This window comes from Peromyscus maniculatus, chromosome 3 (genome assembly GCF_049852395.1).
Source record: "Peromyscus maniculatus bairdii isolate BWxNUB_F1_BW_parent chromosome 3, HU_Pman_BW_mat_3.1, whole genome shotgun sequence".
Lineage (NCBI taxonomy): Eukaryota > Metazoa > Chordata > Mammalia > Rodentia > Cricetidae > Peromyscus > Peromyscus maniculatus.
Window position 1 is genome coordinate 30,796,667 of NC_134854.1, and position 26,901 is coordinate 30,823,567.

General features: G+C 36.3%; 1 protein-coding gene across 1 annotated transcript in view; it reads left to right on the forward strand.

Annotated features, from left to right (window-relative positions):
• Sema3d (semaphorin 3D) overlaps nucleotides 1–26,901 on the forward strand; it is a 191,657-nt gene that overhangs the window by 56,582 nt on the left and 108,174 nt on the right. The window contains exon 2 of the mRNA XM_042272919.2: nucleotides 12,618–12,806. Within this exon, the coding sequence (XP_042128853.1) occupies nucleotides 12,656–12,806 (151 nt within the window). The 5' untranslated portion in view covers nucleotides 12,618–12,655. The remainder of the gene's footprint in view (nucleotides 1–12,617; nucleotides 12,807–26,901) is intronic.

The window sequence follows — 26,901 nt, forward strand, 5'->3', positions numbered from 1 at the left end:
TAACAAACAGAGTGCTTTAGCCAATGTTACAAGCTATGTGCCAGACAAGGGATGAGGTCGCCCCCTATTTTAATCTCCATCACATTTAATAAGAGCTGATGATCCACTTTTCTAAATAAGAAGCCTGAATTTAGAGAAATTAAGTATAGTCTATGAAAGGATAAAGCCTGAAAGCCTCAAAAGGTTTTATACCCAGAGATTAGGTGACCAAGGACTTGGTTCTCAGCCAGCAGCCTGAGCCACCCATAGACAACTCAAGAACTTTGCCTTAGTTATAATAACACATAGCAAAACTAGATGAGTTTAATGACTAAAGACTTTGAAAGACTAACTGGCAAACTGAGTTCTATATTTTAAAGTCCCAGATCTCATTACTCCTTTGATCTCGTAGTCAATGTAAGAGGTTATGTAATAGAAAGTGACTATAAAATCTTGGGTAGAAAATACATATATGTACAATCTTGTTGGAAACAGGAAAATCTATGGTGGGCTTTTACATCCAGTTGTTAATGAAATTAACTAAAGAAGGCTACATGGCTGCAGTGAAATGCTGCTCGGGAACTACAAATAGCTAGGATGCTAGGTAAAATGTGGACAGCTCAAATTTCCCTGAAGCACACAGCTTCAATAGCCATGGGCAAGAAAACAAGTGTCAGGAAGCAGCAGTAGGCTTCTGAAGAGATGGGAGGCTGCCGAGTAAGAAGGGAAATTTCTGGCACATATATTGTCACAGGACTGTGCACCAACATATTCCACACATATCACCAACACAGTACTGAACTCAGTGACATTTACATAGAAATATGCTGGTACAAGAAATGCTTCCTCAGGTGTATTAAGACAGTGCACCTAAAAGAGATAAATTTAGCTTTACTTAGGAATTCCGGTTGGTTTTTTTTTTTTTTGTTGTTGTTGTTGTTGTGACGGAGTCTAACTATGGAAACCAGGAGGTCCTGGACCTCACTATCCTTCTGCCTCAGACTCTTCAGTACTGAGCTTGCAAGTATACTCTCCATCAGTTCAGGATTCCCCAAAGGACAGTGCTACAGACATATTTAAAGGATGATGTTTTCAATATAAAGGTACATATAAATATAATTTGAAACATTATCAAAAACATGATAGTATTTAATGACTTCACAATCATGCTATTTGGAAGGATACCATACTCTGACAGTTTTGTTTTATCCCTTAATCAATACCACTAACTGAATTCTGTATTGAATGCTACAGGAACATTCAATACTTATACATAAACAAGAAGAATTTAGTATGTGGTTTTGATATTCCATACTAGAGAATATAACAGAGATATATTATGGTGGACTAAGGAATGAAATAATTCTTGGAATATGTTGAAGGAAAACATTAAACTTTTGTTAGGCTACCCAGTCACTTTGAAAACTGTTATAAATAATACTTGGAAAGTTTTTAGATCTGAAATGGTTGTAAATGTTATTAAAATATGTTTAATGTTTAATATCCCTAGCCATCTGAGAAATGCAAATGAAAACTACACAGAGTTTCTATCTCACCCCAGTGAGAAAGGCTGTCATTATGAAAATAAATAACAATAATGATGGTGAGAATTCAGGAAAGGCAAATTCTTACAGTGCTTGTGGGAATGTCAACTGATCCAACCAAAGCTGAGATTCTCCAGTCTAATAACTGAAAACAGAACTACTAAATGACCCAGTTAAGCCATGTCTTGCTATACATGTTAAGAAATCTAAGTCAACACACCACAGCATTATTGAGCTGCGGTGTTGATCACAACAAGGTTTCAGCCCAGGCAGCAATCAGCAATTTCCTGGAATAAAAAAAAATGTGGCTTATATACACAATGGAATTTTACTCAATTACAAGAAGTGAAATTATATCATTTGTTGGAAAAATGCAAATATCAATCATTATATTAAGTGAAATAAATCAGAATCAAAAAGACAAGTTTCATATCTTCTCTCATTGTTGATTCTAGAGCACGTGTGTATATATTATAAAAACATTATTTTGCCCTACTATATATTGGAGTTTTTTCTTTAATATATAATCCTAAAATGTTAATGAAGTTTGCCGAACTTACATACACTAGGGTGAATTTCAAAGTATACTTGATCATAAAACAATCAAAAAACAGTGTAAGTGAAGTGTTTTACAAAATTTGATTTTGAGAATTGGATGTTCAGGTCAGAGGTCATTTTCTGGCATGAGTGATGATCCTAGATTTGATCTCTAGGATAACATTTAAAAAGTTATTAGATTAAACATAGCAGTTTTAACATGGTTATGTTTATTTTCAGGAAAATATTTTAATTAAATATATAAAATAATTCTATACATATGTTCAAAGAATCTACAAGCAGTAAAATATAAAGTGAATAAAGTTATTAAGTGACATTGTAGTTACTGGTTTGCTTAAAGAAAACTGAAAACAAAGACATTTAATAAGAGTTCATGAGACAAATGTGGATCGGTTTCAGAAGTCAAGGTTAAGACATGGGCTGGTAGACAGGATCCTGGCAAGGGCCGGGTTGAATGGTACAGATGATGCTCTGGCTGTGCTTTTGTGCACCTTGGGCTGCATCATACCCGTGTGTTTCAGAGTCTACTGGATCATTACTTCTCCTAGTGCCTTTTTTGGAAAGGATACCAAGAGAAGCTTAATTCTTTATGTCGTTATATAAGAGTGGAAATGCTAAATAAATTATGTTGTCTTCAAAGTGATTATTCTACTTTTTCCTTAAGTTTAACCCAAGTTATTATTTTAGTAGGGTTTTAGATAATATCATTTAATTGATGAATTAAATGTATTTTAAATAATTGTCATTTAAAGACTTCATATTCAATCGTGTCTAATTATGCATTAATCAGACTTTACCATTACTTCCACTTTCCCATCTTCAGTAGTAGAAATAGAATTAATTTGTCTGCATAATTAGTAGAAATAGAATTAACTTGTTTGAACAATTATTTGTTTTATTGATATCAGAACAAATACTTTTTTCTATCTGTCTTTAAAGTATTAAATGTTATCTAGTGTTTTGTGACAATTATATTTTAAGGCCTAATGATTTGTAAGCATATTTTCAGATTATTATGAATTGTTTTAAAAATACATTGTTCTTGTTCTCAAATACATTTTCATTGAAAAATTAAGATAAATTGAATATAACCATTCTAAATGACTAACACTCGTGTATGGCTTACTTACAATGGTATGCAGTGCTTTATGCCATGTGTTTTTCATTCTTATAACAAGTACATTAAGTATTCTGGTGATCCACAATTTCAGGCATGGTGAGACACCTGAGGCTAGGTTAGTATATAACCATAGATAAACAGGAGGTACACAGCTCTGCTGCTGACATCACCCAGGAGAGTTATACCGATGATAACTGGTAATATTCAAAATGTTTAGGTCAAAAGAATTTATTAATACCATCATATTAGGTTAAAATAAGACGTATGGCATCAGGATAATTTAAAATGTGAAAATTTGTTTCGGAAATTGCATGTAGATTTTATTATTAGAGCCAAGCCAATGAAGAGATATTGACTGGGTCAAAGCTTCAGGAATTTGGAATTCTGGTAGATCATCTGGAGCACAAGGCAGATTTCTGTAATAGATAATTGAATCCCAGAGACCCTGCTGCAATCAGGAACATTTTCAAGATTGCACTGGAATATTTATCCAAGAAAGATTCAGTTAGAAATACAGTAGTATTGAAACAATGGTATTTGAATCATTTTAAACTCAGATGAAACCCATGAACATATGTCTTCATCACTATAATTATGAACAATGATCATTAAATCACCATTGCTTTTAAGTGCCTCTCTGTATAATCACTGATTGTTGAAATCAGCATGATAATTAATAGTTTTGTATTGTGACATCTGAAATTCAAATCTGATTTGAAGACGTTTCAGAATTCTACAAGTGACTTTAAGTTCCATTAGAACACTGCTTATGTTGCATTTGAAAGATAATTCTGCATGTTTGATCATTGCAACATATGTTTGAAACATGTATATTTCCATACTCAAGAGCATTGTGTATTATCATAAGGATGTTTGCAGCTAAGTTAATGTTTAATCAAATGTATATATACATACATACTGTGGCTTGCCAATTACCAAGCACATGATGTCACATCATTATCATTTGATAACCCAGAGAACACACTGTCTATTTTCATCCCCAGATAGTGTTATGTTTATGAAGTTAATTATTTGAATTATTTTTCCTATGGAAATGGAACACTTTAATTGCTAAAAAATGTTTATTTCCCAAAGATATTTTTGGCTATGAGGACATGGCTTCAGGAATGTAAATTCATTCAATCTGAAATGCTATTTTGTTGAGCATGTTTTTATAGAAAAACATACTTCCAATGCCCTTTAAAATAAAATACCACATTTAAGCCATTTCACAATAATAACACAACTACTACTATGATGTATCTTTAGTAAAGAAAGGTTTAGCCCATCTCTACAAGTGATATGCATACTAGCTTAGTACACAGACAAAGAGCATTGAATATTATAATAAGGATGTTTATAAATAGGGTTACATTTTAAAAATGTAACTGAAATTTAGATTATTTTCCAGATACTACAAGAATACATTGTATTATTTGATATTTACTTAAAATTACATATAATGCCATGAGGTGTAGACTATCTAAGGAAACCCCAATAGCAAACATAAGAAACCTTCTTTTGAGTTTGTGTGGGAGACTGAGACTTCTAAAACAAGACAGACTGTTACTATTGACCTTGCTTGCCTCCCAGATGTTCAAAGGAAGTCCCTATTATTGAAGATACCACACACTTTGGACACAGGGCTTAGAAGATTCAAGCTGGATTTAACCTGAAAGCCTCCTTGAGGTCTAGGAAGCGATGAACATTCCTACCCAGCTGTGGAATCTATAAGCCACAACAAAGATTGGTATGGCAAAATATCTCAAAGGCGCAATAATGGCACTCATATTTGGGCAGTAACTATCAACTTTCTAACTGATTTAAAGCCCACTCATCAGGAAGAAAAGCATGCTTACCCAGACCAGTGAGGTTGGGGATCTTAGAAAAAAAATCTACTACTGTTAAACTTTACCAGACCAGCATAATTTCTAACTTCATTCTAAATACTTTATACCCACAGACAGTTATAGTTCCTACCCCCATCAAAGAAACTTCTCTTTGAACAGACAGAGATCATTCCATAAAATCACAAGGGGGTGAAAATGCATAAATCAGGTCACCAAAGGGTGCTCAACCCCAAAGGGTCCATCTCCAGTACAGCTACACTGCCATGGCTCAGGGAACATTGCGGAGGAAGGATGGAAAGACTAAAACCAAAGATCCAGAACATCTGCTGTGAGATTGTGTCTTCTAGAAATGACAAGAATGCTATATTCACAATAACTCAACGAGATGGTTGCCTAAACAAGACCTGAAAAATGACAATACCAGGAGACCCACAAAGTTGTTAGGAGAAAATTTCACAGGATCCCACCCGAGAGAAAGAGCTACACAAATAGCTGATGATTGCTGAGAAATGGAAAATTAGTCTTTTAAGCAATAACTTGTTATTTAAGACTAAGAGAAATCATATACATAAAAGCAACACCAAATGGACTCAGTGGGTTCTACTAATATATTTATACATATGTGTAAATGCATGTATGCACATATAACAATATTAATAAAAAAGAGGCCCTAGAGAAATCTTGTCTAACTCTGAAATGATAGATTTTATTTCATTATATTTTATTTTATTTTATTATATTATCTTTTTTTCTAAAAGAATGGATGGATGGATGGATGGATGGATGGATGGATGGATGGATGGATGGATGGATGATGGAAGGATGGATGATGGATGATGGATGGATGGATGGATGGATGGATGGATGGATGGATGGATGGATGGATGGATGGATGAGAGAAAACCCAGGTACTAGGATGAAAGTTAACAACTGAACTGTCATTTATACATGCTGGGAGAGGGAAACATCAGTTCTCTCCAAAGGAGCGACACTAGGCAGATCAACCATTCCAGGACAGGCCTCGTGGTCAGCATATAATGAACTCCACAGGTTTGGGGTTTTATTTTGTTTTGGTGTGTGTGTGTGTGCTTGCACTTTCATTTGATCACAGTTTGGTGGTTTTTTGTCCATTTTTTCTTTGGGAGCATGTTTTTATTTCATTTTCTTGGTTTGGGGGTTTTTGTTGTATTAGATTTTCATTTGCTTTTTAAAAAGTAACTTAAAATTGAATGGTTAGGGAAGTTGAGAGGATCAGGAAGGGCTTGGGGGAGGGGAAGAATATGATAAAAATACAAATAAAAAGAATAAAAGGAAAAAGAAAAAAGAGGCTCTGAATTTGAAAGGGAGTGAAAGGGACTGGAGGGAGATAAAGGAAGTGGGGAAATGATGAGTTGATATTTTAATTTTTAAGAAGCTGTTGTTATGTGAATTCAACTCATTATCATTAGATATTCATGATGTCAGTTAATGCATAGTCTACAGAATTCTAAAGTAGTAAGATATTTTATGTATTAAAATGTACAAGTATTACTTTTAATTTCTGGTGATTATAGTTTCTTGTCTCCTGACTTGAGCCAAAATATGTAAAGGTAACATTTTTGCATTAATAAAATATGGAAAGCAATGATATTTTTCTCTCATCATCCTAAATGCACACATGCAAACACACACATACACCACACACAGATGCACACACACACACACACACACACCTGAAAATTAATCCTGAATCTAATTGTTCTTACCTTTATTATCTTCATGTTTGAAGAATTACTGTAAACTTCACTTATTATTCCTTAAATAGAATAATTTTCAGTACTAACAATTTATCAGCTTGCCTTAATGAGTTCAGTAACAAGTTGTTATAAATAAATAAGTCACATCAATGAAATTCACATAAAATTTTATATCTCTTGTTACTCAAATAAAATTTTTGATGAGTTACCATCCATATAATAAGCTTTGGACTTTTTCTGTTCCTTGGGGAAATGGCACAGGCTTTCCTGAGTGTTAGATTGTGCTCTTGGATCTCTGATTTAGTGGAACAGTGTGTAAAAATCTCATAATCAGAACACTCCCCATTGGCTCCACATCTGAAGATTCCCAAGAGTGTTGTTTGTCTCCATGAACATCTGGAATAGATTAGATGCAGCTAATTGGCTCCAGGTCGAGCTTGTTACAGACAGTAGCATGCAGTATAACCTATGCAATTCACTAAATCCACCCACTTTGGGTAACTCACACCTACTTCTATTTATTCATAATTCCTCCCAGATGTACAACTTATACACGTGTGTATATGTGAACACTCACATACACATGAACACACAGAGATAGCAAATATCATTGCATTAGTAGAGAGGCTATCAACAAAACATTTATTCATAATCTATGAAAATGAAAGATTAAATACTGAATTTAGAGGATTTGGGGGAAGAAAAGAAGGATCAGGAATAATAGAGTGTAGAGAATGCATTTAATAGTAGATATTATTCATTTTTTAAAAAGTTCTAGACTTTCCAATATTTTTTTTCTGTATTTTACTCCTGCCCAATGGTATATGTTTCAGCACGTGGAGGCACTTACAAAAATGTCATCACAGTAAAGCAAGCAATGCTTTGATTTTTAAGTTCTTTTACGTTATGAATGAGTGGGTTTATGAGAAACAGTATGGCCACTGTTCCGCGAAACCAAAGCATCAATCTTTTTAACAGACGATGTTGGAGGCACAGGGCATGTCTTAGCGATTAATGACCAGTTGGAGGAGTCGCTATCTCAATACGTAGCCAAGGGCCATTAACCTCAACTAGTCATTAATTTCAAGAAAGTGTCCCAAACTGAGGTCATTATTGCTAATAAAATGCACATATGGTGTGTCCTCTTTCTTGCTCTGTGTGTAAACACACATCCCTGTTACACACACTGCTACATGTCAGAAAGAAAGCAGTTCTCCACATGTCCTGAATTCTGCAGTCCTGAACTTCATGAGGATTTGAATCCACTCAGTTCATTTGTCCACTCACTTCTCACTGTTTTCAGAGGGTGTAGGTAACATTCTTGCATCTCAAGGCTTTTGCTGAGATGGAGCATGACACCAGAAATCTACTCGCAGGCAGACAGAGAGAAAAGTGAAAGAACTGTGGGAATGAAATGAGACAGGCCCTGATGGATATAATGGATATTACCAAGTAAACAGTGAAAAGAGGAAATCAGTGCATATGTTAGTAAAATGGCATGAGATAAAGAGTTACAGTTTCTATTTGGTACCCTCCTCATCAAGTCCCACTGGATGATATTCTAATCTTCTTCCCTCATAACCATCTAGCACAGTTATTTTGCTACCCGATTAGCTTTTCCAGAGCCCAGGTATGGTGATGCACACCTATCATCTAGGAATCTAGGAGTCTGAGCTAAGAGGGAAACCTGTCTAGCTTGAGAACAATCTTGCTACATAGTATCCATGGCATCAGCCAGGGCTACATAGTAAGACTCTGTCTCCAGATAAATTCAGTAGAGACTGGATAGAGCTCACTAGTTCAGAGTGGATACTGCTCTTACAGAGGACCCAAGTTCAGTTACAAGCTCCCACACCAGGTGGCTCACAACCTGTCAATTTAGCTTCAGGGTTTTCTGGCCTTTTCAGGTGCCATTCCTCGTACACACACACACACACACACACACACACACACACACACACACACACAGTGTTAAACATCTATTAAAATTAAATAACCAATCACAAACTTGTGGTAAGTGTTGTCAAAAACAGCTAATAAATAAGGTGAATCTACAAGACAAAAATACATCATTTTCAAGAGCATAAGGACAATTAAAAAGTTGAAAGACTAACGCCGGGCGGTGGTGGCGCACGCCTTTAATCCCAGCACTCGGGAGGCAGAGGCAGGCGGATCTCTGTGAGTTCGAGGCCAGCCTGGTCTCCAAAGTGAGTTCCAGGAAAGGCGCAAAGCTACACAGAGAAACCCTGTCTCGAAAAACCAAAAAAAAAAAAAAAAAAAAAAAGTTGAAAGACTGCATTTCTTAGACACTGAGTAGTTAAAAATGTAACTCAGATCTGATTTGATATTTTTAACAAGGTAGCAAGAGGGAATCAGCTTGGGTAATAGTATGAATATGCTTTCCCACTACAAAAAAGCCCATGGACTGGAGAAATGATTTAGTTGGTAAAATGAGGACCCAAGTTTGAACCCCAGAATCACAGCAATAAAATAAAAAAGCTGAAATGGTTGTGTGTACTTGTAACACCAGGTCTGGGAAATGAAACCCTAGGACTTACTGGCCAGCCAACTTGGCATGCTCAGTAAGTTCCAGGCCGGTGAGAGACCCTGTCTAAAAACAAAGCAGGTAGACAGTGTCTGAGGAATAATGGGCATGATTCCTCTCTTCTTCCACATGTGTCACCACATCCTTGTACCTGTTCCCAAGTGAACATATACACACATAAACACACATTCCTCAAACATACAAATAAATAAATAAATAAATAAATAATTAATTAATTAATTAATAAAGTATTGAATTTTGAGAGTTATTTCAAAAGTATTATTTAAATAATGTTGACACATTAGTATGTTATATTAATATATGCATAATTATAAGATGAAAAACAATTTTTTATAAGTTGCTGGTGATTTATTTATCATTTTACATTTAATACAATTTGTGTGAAAGATGGGAGGATGTCATTTATGTGGGCTGTGGTGTGCATGTAGAGAGCAGAAGACAACTATCAGGAGTTAACTCTTGCCTTTCACCTGCTCAGGCGGGGTCTCTTATTGTTTCTCCTGAACTCCAGGTTAGCTGGTCCATAAGATTCTGGAGAGTCTCCTGTCTCCTTCTCCCATCTCTCCATAGAAGTGCTGAGTAGAGATGTGTACCACAACATCCAGATTTTTATGTCAGGTCTGGGTATTAAGCTCAGGCTTGTGTTGCAAGCAGTTTTACCTGCTAAACCATGTCTTTATTCCATTTTTGCATCCCTTTTTCACCAGAAGGCCATTCCTTCTTTATTAGTCAGGACTCTCTAGAGGAACAAAGCTTATAGAATGAATATATGTATGGGATTTATTGGAATAGCTACAGGTTGGGCTTCAGCTAATCCAACAATGGCTGCCTGATAACAGAAGTTTCAAGAATCCAACAAGCATTCAGCTCATGAGGCTGGAGGTCTCAGCTCTCTTCAGTTTATGCCAGAATCCCAAAGAGGTAGACTTTAATGCCAGTAAAGAAATGGACTTGCTAGCAAGACTGAGAACAAGCAGGCAAAGAGAGAGAGCAGAGAGAGCTTCCTTCTTCCATGTCCTCTAGATAGGATGTCTGAAGAAGTTGTGGTCAAGATTAAAGGTGACTCTTCCTACCTTGAAAGATCTTGATTAAAGGTTTATCTTCCCACCTTAAAGATCTTGTTTAGAAGTGTGTCTTCCCAGTTCACATTATTTCATTCAGAAGAGAATCCCTCACAGGTGTGCCCAGTCATTGGGTTTTAGTTAATTCCGGAAGTAGTCAAGTTGAAACCAGACAGAGCCAGCACTCTTTTTACCTGTTATGCTGTACTTGGCTCAGCCTGGGAGGAGGGCACTGGACCTGCCTGGACTGAATCTACCAGGCTAAACTCAATCCTCGGGGGAGTCTTTGCCCTGGAGGAGATGGGCACAGGGGTGGGGGTGGTGGAGTGGGGGAGGGGGTGTGGGGGTGTGGGCTAGGGGAAAGGGGGGGGAGGCAGGGGGGGGGAACAAGGGATTCCATGGCTGATATGTAAAATTAAATTAAAGAAAAAACACTTCAGGAAGTGTCAAGTAAATGTGAATAAAATAGTGTTAAGTACACATTTAATAAAGTGTCATTAAATAAATAAATAAATAAATAAATAAATAAATAAATAAAATGTGATTATTCATATGCAATACTCCATAAGAACTAAATCACATATTATACACAAGGGATAACTGTATTATTTTATACATATTTTGAAAATAATGAAAGTAATTTAAAAATATAATTCACTCATCATATATTGTAAAAATATAAAAGAAAATTTACATACAATTGAAATTAATTCTCAGGGCATAAATTCATATACCTTAAGATTTTTATATTATTTTATTTTCATGGATGGATTTTACCTTCTGAGATTTAAAGTAGCCTTGACATTGAAAGTCTTTAACAGACCTGGACTATATCTTACTAGCATAAAGCTTTCCTAGAATGAACAAGGTTAAACCAACAAATAAAAGTATGTCACATACTTTAGAAACCTGAAAAGCTGAAAAAAAATACCAACCTTAATTAAATATTCTAAAAATAATATAAATATGCATAAAATACTTAATCTGATTATGCAATAATTAATAATACCACTTAAGTATGATTCACATCTATTATGTATGAAGCTATTAATATGAAACACCAGTGTTATCTGTCTAATAATTATAAAAATCAGGCACCGCATGAAGAATACCTGCTGGGTCCAACCTAGCAATATCTTTTCTGGTGACTGTTGACTAGAAAAACAGATGGTACCTTAATGGTAATGCAAGAGAAGTTAAGACCACATTATAATTGAAGATAACTGGATTCTAAGCAAAAAATACTTAGGCCTGAAGAAGGCAGCCACTAGATTAAGTCCTGATCAGTTGTTTTGACTCATCTCTTACTTAACCATGTGGCATTGGAAGAATTATTTGGCTATGTACCTCTTTTCTCAACAGTGAAATTATTTAAAGAGTTATATTTCATAGATCTCATTAGTGTTAAATTATTTGGATTATACAGACCACAGAATACATCTGATATATCTGTTTAACAAATGCTACATGTGACTTTTAATTTTAGGTTTACTTTGAAATATGTTTCTATTTTCTCTGTATCATAAAAAAGAACATCCAGTCAGCTTACTGGATAGTATAGTTAGTAACATCGTAGTTAGTAACAATCTTCTTCCTCTTATAAATGTTCACATTTTACAATATAATTTTCTAAGTAAACTTGCCCTGTGTGAGGCAGATTCACCTGCAGTCATGGCAGAAAGCATGCTTCCAGTCTAACTTCTGTTCTGTGGCCCTAACTTGGTCTTATCAAATTTCACCAACCTAAACATCTGTAAGGCCTTGTAAATCAGAATTGGGGAATGCTGTCTTTTGTCTCTTCCCATCGGAGAATCCTTTCCTTTGGTGGTGGTGTCACTCACAAGAAGATTTCTCCAAGCACTTCTAATTTACAAATGTCTCATGAAGCTTTGGGGAAAGAAGTAGTTCTCCAGAGAAATGCACTGAAAACACAAACAAAAATAAAACAACTTGAGGAGAAGAAGAAAGTTATTCATTAACAAAGTAGTTGAATTTCTACTAGTGCATTCATTCTGCCAACTAAAGACAAACTTGAATTTTATTACTTAGCTCTGAATCAGTCTCTCTGTAACTTGTCTGTAAAAACAAAGCAAGAGAAAAGAGAAATTATCTTTGAAAAATGTCAGAAAGCTGTTGTTAAGTCTAGAAGAATCTAAGATATTGCCTTGGAGTAGTGTTCTTATCTTCTTTTTATGCTTCTTAGGTTGAGTTGAACAGTGTTTGAAAGACAATATTATCATCATGAATGCTAATAAAGATGAGAAGCCAAGGTCCAGAAGTCAAGATCTTCACCTTCTTCATGCTTGGATGATGCTAATCACGACTGTGCTGTTTCTTCCCATCACTGAAACATCTAAACAAAATATCCCACGTCTCAAGCTAACTTACAAAGGTGAGTACATAAATATTTTAGTTTTCATTATGATATCTGAATGTCTTCTTTGAATACCTATTTCTTTTATTTAGAAATGTATATTCACCTCTAGAAAGTTACATCGACAGTACAGTATTTAGAACACAGGCTACAATTATTTACTTTTGAGAAGTAAAGGATACTTAAACTACTCAAGTACATTTATCAGTTGATATTTATAATGATTAATTTAGTCTACCAGGTCTCATTAAAAATCAAATGTACAATAATAGAAAATGTAACAAATTCTATGTAACTGCTACTAATTGCTGTTACTACCACAAGCTAACATGTATTTTGAACAGTAAGAAATATAGATGGGCTATAGCTTACTGGCATAAAGCTTTCCTAGCATGAATGAGGTCAAACCAACAAAGAAAAATATGTCACACACTTTAGAAACTTGAATAGCCAATCTCCCTTAAGTTTCATCTAAAAAGTTTCACAGTCTACTAAAAAAGTTTCATAGCTAAGATACCAATTTTACAGGTGTTGAAGTGGGAAACATCAATATGAAAGGCATAAAATACAAAGATATAAATAAAACAAAATCTAAGGTAACTGTTTTTAAAGATTTAAATTAATATCAATGAATAATGTAAAAGCATTATGTTGTAGTTATTCATTGTGTGAGTGTTTGAATCTGTGTAAATTTTTTTCCAAATTTCATGTCTAAAGGCTTTATTTCTTTTTCTTTCCTATGATTAACACTAGGCTTCTTATAATGCATTTTAAAAATTCTGCATGTAGTGTCAAACAACTTTATTCTGAACTTCTATTAAAATTAAACTGATAGCTTTAATATCTTCTGTTTTTTAACTTGCCCTTCCTCCAGTGAAAATTAATGTTGATGATAAAAGTTAATTGTTTTTTTTAATGGTTTTTTCATACTTTTTTACTTTTGCAAACAAAACCTTAATATTCTACTTTTTTCACATTCCCTGTGTTGCTATGTGTATTTGGATGAAGCACAGAGGTAGAGTGCTTGCCTAGCCTGTGAAGGACCTTGGATCAACTCCCAGCATTAAAAATAAAAAAAATGGAAAAGATGAAGGAAACTGGTGGCATTTGGATTTTATGTTTCATGTGTTAGAGAGTTGAGAACTTTTTTATTTTCATATACTTTCATGCATAAAGCCATTTAATTAAAGTATTAAAAACAAAGGATAAGTCTTTCTGTATAAATGATAAATCTCATTGTGAGGTATAATTTATTAGAATTTTTATTAACCAATAATTAAAAGCTATATTTGAGAATTATATCAATAATTAATTACAGATGATTTTTTGCATCTTTTCCCCAAAGCCTGTTGGCTGTAAGTAAAGTGCTGTCTGAAAATAAAAAACAGAGCCAAGGATTTTAACCGTGGTAACCTCATGCTTATGATCTTCCTTGCTGAGTGTTGAGATTATAGGCATGTGTCACCAAGACTGTCATACTCTTTGTGAGACCCCTTTTATGACATAGGTTCTCTTCATAACTATGTTGAACAATAGGCAGCAGAAATGAGAGACAGGATCACTACGAACATCATCCTTTGGAAGGCGTGGGACAGACAAACATTTTAGGGGTAACCTAGAATAGTAAATGTCAAAGATGCTGAGGTTTATAGGAGCTTTGATCAGCCAAAATAGAAAGACTTTACTAAGCATTTTGAGCACTCAGGTGACATGCTGCAAAAGGAATATTTTGACAGCTGGGTTACTTATGCCTGCAATCCCAGCCTGAAGGATGGTAAATTTAAGCACATCTTGCGCTATTGTAGCAAAAATCTGCCTTAAGAACAAAACAAACCAGATAGCTAAATAATAGATAGGTGATAGATAGATGATAGATAGATAGATAGATAGATAGATAGATAGATAGATAGATAGATAGATAGAGATAGATAATAGATAGTTGGACTATTATATCTATAAAGAAAAGATATACTAAACCTACCTCAAATGTCAAACTCTTCTGATAATGATCCTGATGATGTACAAGTAAATAAAATAAACAATTTCTAAAGTATGACACCTAAACAATCAGATCCTCGATTTGACAACCAGAGTCTCCCTACACTGAACAGTTACTCTGCATGCAAAGACACTGGGGGTTGGGTAATGATGGCTAGAAAAGCAACCTTAGTTGAAAGCGGAACTTGAGATGATATGGTTGCTTACTTTAACAGATTAGGACCACAAGACATCTGTTGTATAATAAGACAGTCTATCAAAATAAAGCCACAACAAAAAAGTTCTTGTGGTGGTAGGGAAGACCCCCCACCCCGGTTTTGGAGACACTGTGTCTCTATGTAACTTAGCCTAACCTCGTATTCATGACCTTCCTTGCTAGGTGCTGAGATTGAACCCATGTATCACCAAGATGGGCATGCTCTTTGTGATACCCCCTCCATTTCTTGGGTTCTCTTCATAACTATGTTGTGACAGCATCTTTAAAATCTTCTGCTAGAAAAGATGGCTCAGCAGTTAAGATATCTGCAATTATGAGGACTAGGTTTTGGGTCCCAGTACCCACAGTAACAAATCTGGCCACCTTGAAATTATCTGTAGTCACAGCTCTGAGGCAGGAGGATTGCTGAGGCTTACTGTTTTCTGTACCAGCTGCAGTGAAGCCACAGCTTCAGCCAGAGACCTTGCCTCAAGGAAATAGAGAGAGAGTGGCGAAATATGACATCGCACACCCTCTTCTGGTCTCTAAGTACACAATGCCTACTCACATATAAATGAATACAAAAGACTCTTGGATGCGCTTTAAATACATTTTAATGTTTTTAGTCTGACAGCATCCATTTTGTCAATCTATATCATTTGGACGACTACCAATACATCACAGCATGCCACCATGAAACTCAGTACTATGAGCAAATGAGTCCTAGCTCCATGGGTCAAGAGTTTGGTGAAGGTAGGCTGTGTAGTTGTGACTCTAGCTTACACCGTCAAATGTTGACTAGAGTGGAAATGTCAAATGTCTTGAGGATTGGCTGCTGGTGTCTCTTTCTTCATGTACACTCTGGATTGTCCTGAGGAAGCTCCTCCACCTGTGTAGATTAGACTTCCGCAAAACCAGCTCAGAGCTCAAGCATGTGCATTTCAACACACATTATAGAAGCAGAAAACATTTGTTTCTTCCTGGATAGTTTTATTTGAGATGTGCAAATTAGATTTGCTTTCAAGAGGGGATTCCATAACCTGGACTTCCCAACAATAGTAAGGTCAAATTCAATTATACATAGAAATGTAGCAATATTATTGTGGCTATCTGTGAAATTTAGTATGCTACAGTTAACTGTTATAAATACTATGCTTTTATGAAAGACAGTTATACAATTTATTAAGAAAATGAAATAAAATGAATCAATACTAAAATAGCTTAATATGCATGTATCAAAAATGATTTCACAATGAGGTGGTGGTGCACACCTTTAATCCCAGCACCCAGAAGGCAGAGACAGGTGGATCTCTGAGTTTAAGGCCTATCTGATCTACAAAGCAAGTTCTAAGTTTTAGGACACAGAGAAATCCTATCTGGAAAAGCCAAAATAAAGTTTCCACCTTTATCCTACAGTATATACAAAATATATAATACAAATTGGTTTATAAACATAAGCAAAGAAGTGTTGAAACTATATCATAGAATAACATCTTTGCATCTTAGGATAAGCAATGATTTCTTAGGCAAGACACTAAAACTAATAACTATAAACATTTTAAACTAAGAATCAGTAAAATTAAAACAAAATTCTATATATCAAAGGTCAATACTCAGGCCACTTTAAATAATGTGGTGCTTCCTTTTGGAAGTTGGCAATAATTCAGCACCATAAAGGCTGAATTTCTGAGTGTCTTCAGGGGACTCTAGTCACACCTCTGTTTGCCTTTTTTACATTAAATACAGGTGTGTAGAAAGAAAGAAGTTCAATTTCCTTGATATCATTTCTTAGAAGTGGCCTCTTCCTGCATTAAAGGAAAAGTATAGGACACAAATTTACTGTTAACTTGGTATCATTTTGAGGGATATTGTTTGTATACCACACTCTCATTTCTCAATCTCTAGCATCAGTTGGCATTGATCTTATATTTTGTTGTCCTTTTATTTCTCTAAGGAGTCTGATAATTTATTGAAATCAGCTGACCCTTTACTATGCAAAAATAGTATGGACAGACTAAAATTTCATTTCTCTACCTTAAGGAAAATGTAGAGAGACCAAAATCAGCAAAATGAAAAATTTTAACCTGGGTTTTTAAAATTAGTTTTAAGAGTACAATGTCAATCCATAAATCATGCCTCCTCAGCTGTGCACTATGCAGAAGCCTAGGTATGTGACATATATCATATATGTCATATATGTGCCAGGTATTGTTCTAGGTCAGAGAAAAGTCACTGTCCACTTCAAACTTATTTTCTCAATGCACAAAGAACAGGTGAAAATACTAAAAAACATCGGTCCAAATAAGTGTAAGTTACAGGAAGACCATGCAGAGAATGAAAAGGCGCAATACTCAGATTCCTCATGCTAATGAAAGTTTCCAAGTCTGGGGAAACCACTGCTTCCAGGAACATTTAACTGATAAGATATATGAGGTTCCTGAGCCTAAATGCCTTGTCCCAGAAAAAGAAGATCTGAAGAGAAGAACCCAGCTGAATGGTTGTTTGTTGAGTCTAGGTCCCATGATGCCATCCCTATTGTCACCTGGAGGGAAAGACAACACATCCAAAAGCACAAATATCAAGACATTTAAAAAATACTACTAGATGTTACCACTGCTTCTTTGGTAAATATATTCTTTTCAATAACCCCAAATACTAGAAACCAAAACTTACATGAGTTTTCATTAACAAGCAGAACTTGCAATCCTCTGTTGCTTTTTCACCTGCCATTTTATAATAGTGTCTTTGACATATTTGATGGAATGGCACTTCGTTTTATAAGAAATTTTAAATGCATAAACAGATACTTTCATTTTTTCCATTTTCATTTAGCTATAAAGTGCATCATGTGTCTTAAGTAGAAATTTCCTTCCAGACTGGCACACAGAACCTTCAGTTTGACTCATCCAGTAACATGTCTGTTTTTATCAATTCACTGTGAAAAAAGTAGTAAGTGGATCAGATTCTGAAACCACAGGACCTAGATCTTGACTGCTCTTATTAGATGTGAAATACTTGGAGAGACAGGAGTATCAGGAATTCAGGGCCAGTCTGTTCTACATGAGTTCCTGACTCACAAATGAAAAAAAAAAAGAAAAGAAAGTAAAGAAGAGAAGAGAAAAGGAGAAAAGAAAAGAAAATCCTTAAACATGCTGTTTGAATGCCATTAATTTGATAGATGCATAAACTAGGATAAATGTATTTATTCACTACAAAGAAAGTGGGCACTTAACAGGTGTGTTTGACTAAAGCCATATTACACGTCACATCTTTCAGTATGAAGTGGAAGATGCAGCAGTAATGAACTTATGTTAATATAGTCAGTGTAAATGTATGTACAGTATTTGTAGAAAAGAATATTCATTTTAAATATTAAAGGAAGAAACACAGCCACAAGAGGTGGAAGAATGGAAGACACAGTGAGGCTTCAGCCCTTTCCCTGACATGTACTCTCTGAGTACTATCAGAGTGGTCGCTTGCTCTTCCTGGTCCAGATACCCCCCATGATTGCTGGGTCTCTTGGACAGTAGATTCTCCTTGAGGACCAATTTAAATAACAGTTGTGTAAACAACTCAGATGTTAACCCTGGAATGGAAGTTTCGACAAAACTGAAACAGTTTGAATATAATGTGTCTTTGAAGATGCCTATAAGGCACACTTATGGTCTTCAATACATAATGGTATTTCAGCTTTTGGGGCAGAATGTTGCCAGAGACAGCATGACAAATCTCTTTTTAATAAAAGCATGCAGTTAATTCCCAGTCTGCAAACTCTCTTGGATAGTTTATCCATACAACAGGAATTTACTTCCCTGAAGTATTAGATTACCTGAGTTAGTGGCAGGTTTTACATCTTTAGTTTAAATGAAATCGGTTGTTTACTGCTGTAACAATTAGCTATAGGAACAGCTTAGTGATGTACAAATCTCAACAATGCAGTATTGTAAAAATGCATAAATTAACACCTTAGAATTAAGAGTTTGAGTCTCTGTGTAAAAAGGAAAGAATCCAGCTCTTTAAATCGAGCAAGCTGAGTACAAAGGGGCCTCAGTGTTTTCCTGCATTTCTGTTATAAGTGGGGTTCAGACATCAATAGATCTGCATCATCTGGGCACATCTGGCCTGCCCCTCCTTTTGAATAACAGAATCACAGCTGACTTAAATAAAAGGTAAATCCAGAAATACAATCCTCTAGATGGCTTTATTTCCCATGTTCTTCTTCCTTTTCAACATGAGCATGTGGCCCATGAGCATGTGGATGTCACCACAGGCATCCACAGTTCGGATTCCAGATGGCACGGTACCATCTCTACATCATTAACAGTCTGTAACAGAGTCTGCCTGGATGAGGAGAGATCTACAAGCTAAGCATGCATCAGTCTGAAAAATCATTAGTTATAACTTTATTATACTTTTTCATGTGCTGAAATAGAGCACCAATTTAGACATTACTTTTGCCTACATGAGATGCTAGGATCTATTACATTTGTGTGTGCGTGCATGCGTGTGTGTGTGTGTGTGTGTGTGTGTGTGTGTGTGTGTGTGTGTACACTCACATGTGCATACACCCGTGTGTGCTTGCCAAAGTATGTGTGTGTGTGTGTGTGTGTGTGTGTGTGTGTGTGCGCGCGCGCGCACTCACGTGTGCATATGCCCGTGTGTGCTTGCCATAGTATGTATGTATATGGAGGTCAAGAGAAAATTTACGGGAGTCATTCTCTCTTTAGACCATATGAGTCCCAGGAATCCAATTCTGGTGATCAAGCTGGAAGCCCAGTACCTTTCCCTACTGAGCCATCTCTTCAGATGGGTGGAAGGAATTATCGAATAACTATAGAAAGATGAGAGTTGTAGTATAACTAAAATAAAATGTTCTAAAGAATTTCAAATACAGTATGCAATGGACCTTTGAATATTTGAAGAAATTTTAAAATATTTTGGGTTAAATACCCATAGTGTTAGAGAATTTTTACCACAAAAATTACCTAATTTGTAATTTTGGGGAAAATTCAAAAAGGCAGCATCATATGATAAGGATTGATATGACATGGGGCAGAACAAAATATTTTTTGAGTATATTTAAGAATTTAGAAAAACAATGTGAATCTTAGCCTGACCATATGAAGAATAAATACTTGAAGAGGAGAGAAATTTGCTCTTTGGATTTTCAATTTTCCCTGGATATTGGTGTCCAGGATGTGAAAAGGATGTAGAAGAAATATCTATATATTAACCAGAATACATGAAGAGTAAAGAAATAAGAAAAAGAAACTAAATCTGAGTAGACAGTTGGGTGTGGAGACATTGTTGTATCCCTGGAGTTATTAAGGTCAGAAGGATGACATGTTTAGAGGTAAAACTGTCAAAGAAACAAATTAAGACTTACAAGAGGTTATGGGGCTTTGGGTGTGCTTGAAATCATTGACAATAGCACAAAGTCTATGGGGCATAAACAACTTGTGAAAAATAGAAAAGTATAAGTGGGAAATATTGTTTTACTGCTTATACTGTGTAAATACTGCCTGTTGGAGCAACACCCTCTGGTAGACATGCGTGAGAAGGATGACGTTAGTCTCCTGACCACCTCTCTACCATGAACAGAGGCCATCATCTGGGGACAACCTGGGGAAAACTCTCTTGGATGATTGACATCTGTTCTAAATGAAAAGCCAGTGTGAAATTTTCCCCAAATCAGTGGAAATGTAAGAGCAAATGTTACAAGTGACCAGCATGATAAATGAAAACCGGACATATATGTGGCAAATTATTTTAAGTTTCATAATAGCAAGAGTGAGGACATGGTTTGAAAAACTTCCAGGAAAAACAGAAGGCATGTTCAAAGGCTTGGGATACAGATGGCTTGAAATGTCTCAGCTGTGACCAAAGCCTCACATATGACTTGATCATTGTTTTTGATGCGTATTCACCTACTTTTAAGAGAAACTGATGTTTAAAATTATAAGAATTATAAAATATGATCTCTTAAATAACAAATATAGCCCTGTGCTATTTTGAAGTTATGCTACTATGAGGAATCTTCTTATTTTGTTCTATTTGCCTTACAACTCTGAGCCAAATGTATTACAATGTAGATTTTAGAGTTTTCCTTTGATAATTTCATGTACGTGGCTGGAGCACATCCTCATTCACTAATGAAGTGGAATTTTGATTTTAAGCACTCCTTGAAAATTGAGAAATTCTAAAAGCCTTGAAGGAGCCAGGTAAAAAATTATCATGGTAGGATCAGTTTTCCTCAGGAGCCATCCTCTCAGCTACCTATGAGGAAGTCCACACCATAGTAACATTGCTTCCCAGGGAAGTGCTACTTTTTCACAGTACAATGGGGCATTATCCTTCACAACAATCTTTGAGGAATTAAAAAAAAAGACTCATTTTTTAAAATATAGATTTAAACATTCATAAATGATGACTCTCATGTGCTATAGTTTATATGAAGTATCCACAATTAAAATCTGACCTCCCTAGTTAGTAAACCTGTGAAATAAAAGTAAGGACATGGATAATGTGACAAAGTAAATTTGATATACTCCTACCCCACATGCTGTCCTGATAGGAACATAGATCTGATGATATAATAATTCTAATAAATGTTTCCCTAGGTAATAATCTCCTTCATGTTTACCATATTTAATATTCTAAAGCTAAAGAACAGAATTCTACTCAGCATTCCACTGCAAAAGAAAAGTGAGAATTCAGTTCTGCTGTCAGTCTTTCTTGTTGGGCTTGCATTTATAAGAAGTATTTATGGTGACTATGTTGCCTAGCAAAATGCCAATATCATGTATATCCAGAATTTTGAAGTAGTTCTTTGTGGGATTTTAGGTTTGACTAACATTCTTTCTTTTGTATTGTTTGGACAGTTGGATGTATATAACTAAATACAGACATGTTGATTGTAATTGGTATTTTTATGTAGATAGTAATTAGTTACTTGTTAGCCAAAAAGCTTTACGTTTGATCTCAAGACTCTTGAAACTTGTTGAAAGTCAAGTAGAACCATTATCAATTAATTTCTACTGTGCTGAGTCAAAGGGAATGCTTTCTCTAGGAAAAAAAACTGGAGAAATAGCCGGGCGGTGGTGGCGCACGCCTTTAATCCCAGCACTCAGGAGGCAGAGCCAGACGGATCTCTGTGAGTTTGAGGCCAGCCTGGGCTACCAAGTGAGCTCCAGGAATAGGCGTAAAGCTACGCAGAGAAACCCTGTCTCGAAAAACCAAAAAAAAAAAAAAAAAAAAAAAAAAAAAAAAAAAAAAAAAAAAAAAAACTGGAGAAATAAACAAGCACCTGTGGATGCTGAAGGAACTAAATAACCATAGCACTGGAGGCTAATAAATATTTTTAAGGAATATTTTGCTGACTCTGCTCAATTTCTTACCCAAACTTTGCTTGGGGGTGGATTGATAGCCAAACTTTTCTGGATGAAAAATGGGAAAAGTCTTTGAAGTAACCTCATAGAAAAAATTTTAGGATAGCCACTAAGTCAATATGTAGAGCACAAGCAATTCAGAATTAGGGAAATAGTTAAATGTAGTATCAATGCAGAAGTAGGAAGCAAGCTAGAAAAAAAGTATATACGAATGATGCAAATACATTTCATAGAAGACACTATATATGCTCCTATGCTTAAAAGTCCTCAGTCCTAGTGATTTGACAGCCTTCTCCTTGAAGATAAAGAGGAGAGGGTAGGGCAAGGACTTCTAGCGAGCCTCTTGGGTTGGCAAAGAGCGGTGGCTGGGCGTTCATCTGTATCTATTTTTAGATGCAAGATTTCCTCCTGCAAAAGTGTGGTCCTTAGATTGGCAGGGGTGAAATCTGACTTTCTTCAAAGCTGATTTTCTTTTTAAGTGATGAATCTTTACCTCTCAAAACCTTGGTGTGTGTGTGTGTGTGTGTGTGTGTGTGTGTGTGTGTGTGTGTGTGTGAAACCAAGTGAAGGGCTCTCTTTAAAGGGTGTGCAAAGCCATTTTCCAGCCATGCAGACTTATGAGAGAAACTGCCAGCTCCACCCAGTTCAGGATCTCTGGCAGTAAATTTAATTTTTCAAGGGTTTAAGGTCATGTTCATTTAGCACTCGAAAACTGAGGAAGTCTGTGTTGCTTAATCCTGAATTTATTAGCTTCAGTATTACTCACCACTCCCTTCCTTTGAGGGGGTAAAGAGGAAGAATGGAGACCATCAGGTCATATGAGCTTTTAGGCTGAATGAACAATTGTATTAAAGGACACTAAAAAGGAAATTCAGAGAATTCTTTGCAAAGCAAGCATTTATTTCAGTCAAAAACAGGAATTACCCAGTCCTTCACCTGCCCTTCACATGGAGGAGCACCTGACCGTTTTGCCCGAGAAGAGTCCTTGTTGCAGGGCTCCAACACTAAGGGAAAATCCATACTATGAAGCCCACTAATCACATCCATCTTAAGTAGTCATACAGGATTACCAACAAGATCTCCCATATTTATGATTATTTAATACCTTATTTGTGTTTTCCCCAAAGGGCAAGGTGTACCTATTTTAGGATCAAGAGTGGCATTCAGAAGTGAGTTCATGAATTATTTGACAAGTCATGTATCCTAACAAAATTTTAAAAAGTTCTAGCACCATGGTACTCAGTCACACCCAGAGACAAGGAGAAAGTTGAAGTAGCATTATTAGATTTAGTTATACTAGGTTAATTATAGAAAACAAGTCCTTCCCATTTCACTGCTAATGATACTTCATGTTTGACTAATTTAAGTATACTTGTCACAGTGAATTTTCCTTTCAGCTATGGTCTAGCTTTCCTTCTCTACCAGGCTGTGCCTTCCACATGGCATTGTTGTTACACAGAGTTGTCTTGACCATGCTCTTTCCAGCAGAAGAATGATGCTCAGGAGAGTTTGTCAGAGCTTTAGAAATCAAATTTGATAAGAATACTGACTAACTTTCTTATTCTGACAATTTTTTCCTATCACATTTGTTCTGCTATAAAAAATGTTGATGAAGTCTACAAAACTCTCTTTTGAAAAATACACATAATGTCACATGACGCATGTAAACAACCTCAGCAAGGACAGGCAGGTAAAGACTGAAGAGTTAAAAATTTTATGGTCATCTTTGAAAACGTGGTGGCGCCAGCCGCCCTGGGCTTCGTGAGACCCGTCTCATAAAGGAGCTAGGTAGGGAAATAACTCTGCTCAAGTGCAAGGTCATGAGTTCAGATACCCAGAGCACACTTAAAGCCGGATGTGGTAGCATCAATTTCTAATTCCAGTGCTTCTGCGGTTAGACGGAAGGCACAGATGGGCCTGGGAAGCTTATGGACTAGCTAGCCTGAAGCATACAGCAACAAACAAGAAACCCAGAGAAGGCAGAAGTCAAGCACCAACTGAGGTTGCCCCATGATCAGAGAGAGAGAGACAGAGAGAGAGAGACAGAGACAGAGAGAGAGACAGAGAGAGAGAGAGAGAGAGAGAGAGAGAGAGAGAGAGAGAGAGAGAGAGAGAGAGAGAGAGAGATTTTAAAAGAAAATAAGGTGGAAAGACTGGGTAAAAGAAGGAAAGAAAAGTATGTATATACCCACAGGCGTGGAATTGACTCCTGTTTGGTGCTTCTGATTCTCACAACCCCTTCCTGATTCTCTGTAATGGGTTATAGCCGATGAATACCTCTGGAGTCTTTCTATTGAATCCACTGCAGAAGATAAGGTCTATACTTTACCAAAAAAATTAGACATATACTGATATATTTAACCCATTTATTTTGGAGGTAATTAGATTATAGGCTTTACAAGACTGCATTTCTAGCACGAATGTGAGCATTTGGGTATCTGGGTGAAATTCCAAACCTGAAAGAGAGTGACAGGAGAATAAGACCGCACCGACAGAAGGAATGATTAGAAGCTTCGCTGGATCAGCTCAGAGTTTACATGGATCAAAGTAGCCACGTAAGGCCCCAGTGTCAATGCTGCTGGCATCCCAAGCAAGGGTGACCCTGAGTACTAAGCTCACAAGAGATCTCGGCATGGGGTCTGTGAAGGGACACACTTGTCCTTTCACTAAATGCAGAAAGGGAAGAAATCCTGACAGAATTACAGGGCTTACAGATGAGAACAATGCTTGACAGTTACAACCCTGAGAATTTCCAACTTAGGTGAAAAAATAAAACTCAGAAGTTTGCACTGAGAAGAGCCAAGTCTCCATTTCTGATTCCTGAAGTTCACGGTGTGGGTCAACTTTAGGTGTAAAGATATATTCTCCAGAGTTATTATTTCTAGGTTTTAGTTGATGATCCCATGGAAACAAGAAATAACTTTGCTAGGTTTGGCAAAAATGCAAAAAAAAGATAAGCTTAGGAAGAGGAACCTGTCCCAATCTCTGTCCCAAGGCCCTTCCTAGTGTCTGTCAGCGTGAGAAATGTTCCTATGCAATGCCTTAGTCTAATTATTTTATTTGGCTGCAGAGGGTTGGTGAGGCATGCTTTAATCACATTGATGCTAGTGCTGTCGCAGTGCAGCATTAAATCATTCGGAAACGATGATACTTCAGGTTAGTCAATATTTTTGCAGCTGTTTTCTTGCTAAGTTTGTTTGAAACCAAACCAAATAGAATTTGTTATGGTGAAATAGAATACAGCAAATGAATACATCAACTTTATTTTTCTCCTTGTATAAGTAGAGGCAAAACAACCCTGTTCTTAAATGTCTACCTCCTTCCACTGGCATGAGTGCACTTCATGGGCTCTCCTTGTTTTAGAAGTTTCTGGATTGCCGGGCGTTGGTGGCGCACGCCTTTAATCCCAGCACTCGGGAGGCAGAGGCAGGCGGATCTCTGTGAGTTCGAGGCCAGCCTGGGCTACCAAGTGAGCTCCAGGAAAGGCGCAAAGCTACACAGAGAAACCCTGTCTCGAAAAACCAAAAAAAAAAAAAAAAAAAAAAAAAAAAAAAAAAAAGAAGTTTCTGGATAGTCTTCCTGACGCCACCAGTTCCCACCATCATCCATCCTGAGCTCTGCAGGCACACTTATCTCTCTGACACTCACTTTGAGTCCTTGCCACTTCCTTGAAAAATAAAATGTGCATGGCTTCCAGTCACCTACATAATAGCCTGACTCCCTTGCCTGACATCACTGCCCTTGGATATCTCGACACTGTCTGTATGTCTAGCTTCACTTCTTGTGGTCCCACATATTTTCCATGTTTAATAGACTGAATTCCATGCGGCAAATGGTCACTAAGCACTTAATTTTCTCAGACTCTAAGATAGCTACTGGAAACTTAAATACAAGTAAGACTGGTCTTTTCATGAGTTGAATGCATCACAAGAAATAGCAACAACACAGAGTTGTTCTACCCATCCCCACCCCATAGGAAATAATTTCCAAGACAACCAGAATCATGAAATTGGCAAGGATAGTGAAATATACATATATTATTTTCTTTCTAGGCATATGTGTCCAAAAATTTATAAAGGAGGAAGAGTATAGGTCATAATAATCAATAACAATAAATAGAACTCTAACAATAAACTTCAATAAAAGTTGCATATGTGCAGTCTCTACCAGATTATCTTATTGAATGGTACTTGCCTATCTTGTGGTGATGTAACCAGTTACAGTGTTGGCCTGAATGATGAAGACATGTGAGTGGCACACGTATTGGGGTACTATGCAGCTCTAGTCTATTCTGACCTGATGATTCATCAGTTGCTCATTACTTTAAGTGACTTTGAAGCCATAATGATGTTGGTTAAGTAAAGGACATAGCAGGGAGATGCTGGACAAGGGATGGCTCAGAAGGAACATTTGCACCTCTCCTAGAATGTATTTGATATGTGTTGTATTTTATTTTTATATAAATACATTTTTAAAACAAAAACACATACACGTGCATGTGTGTGTGTGTGTGTGTGTGTGTGTGTGTGTG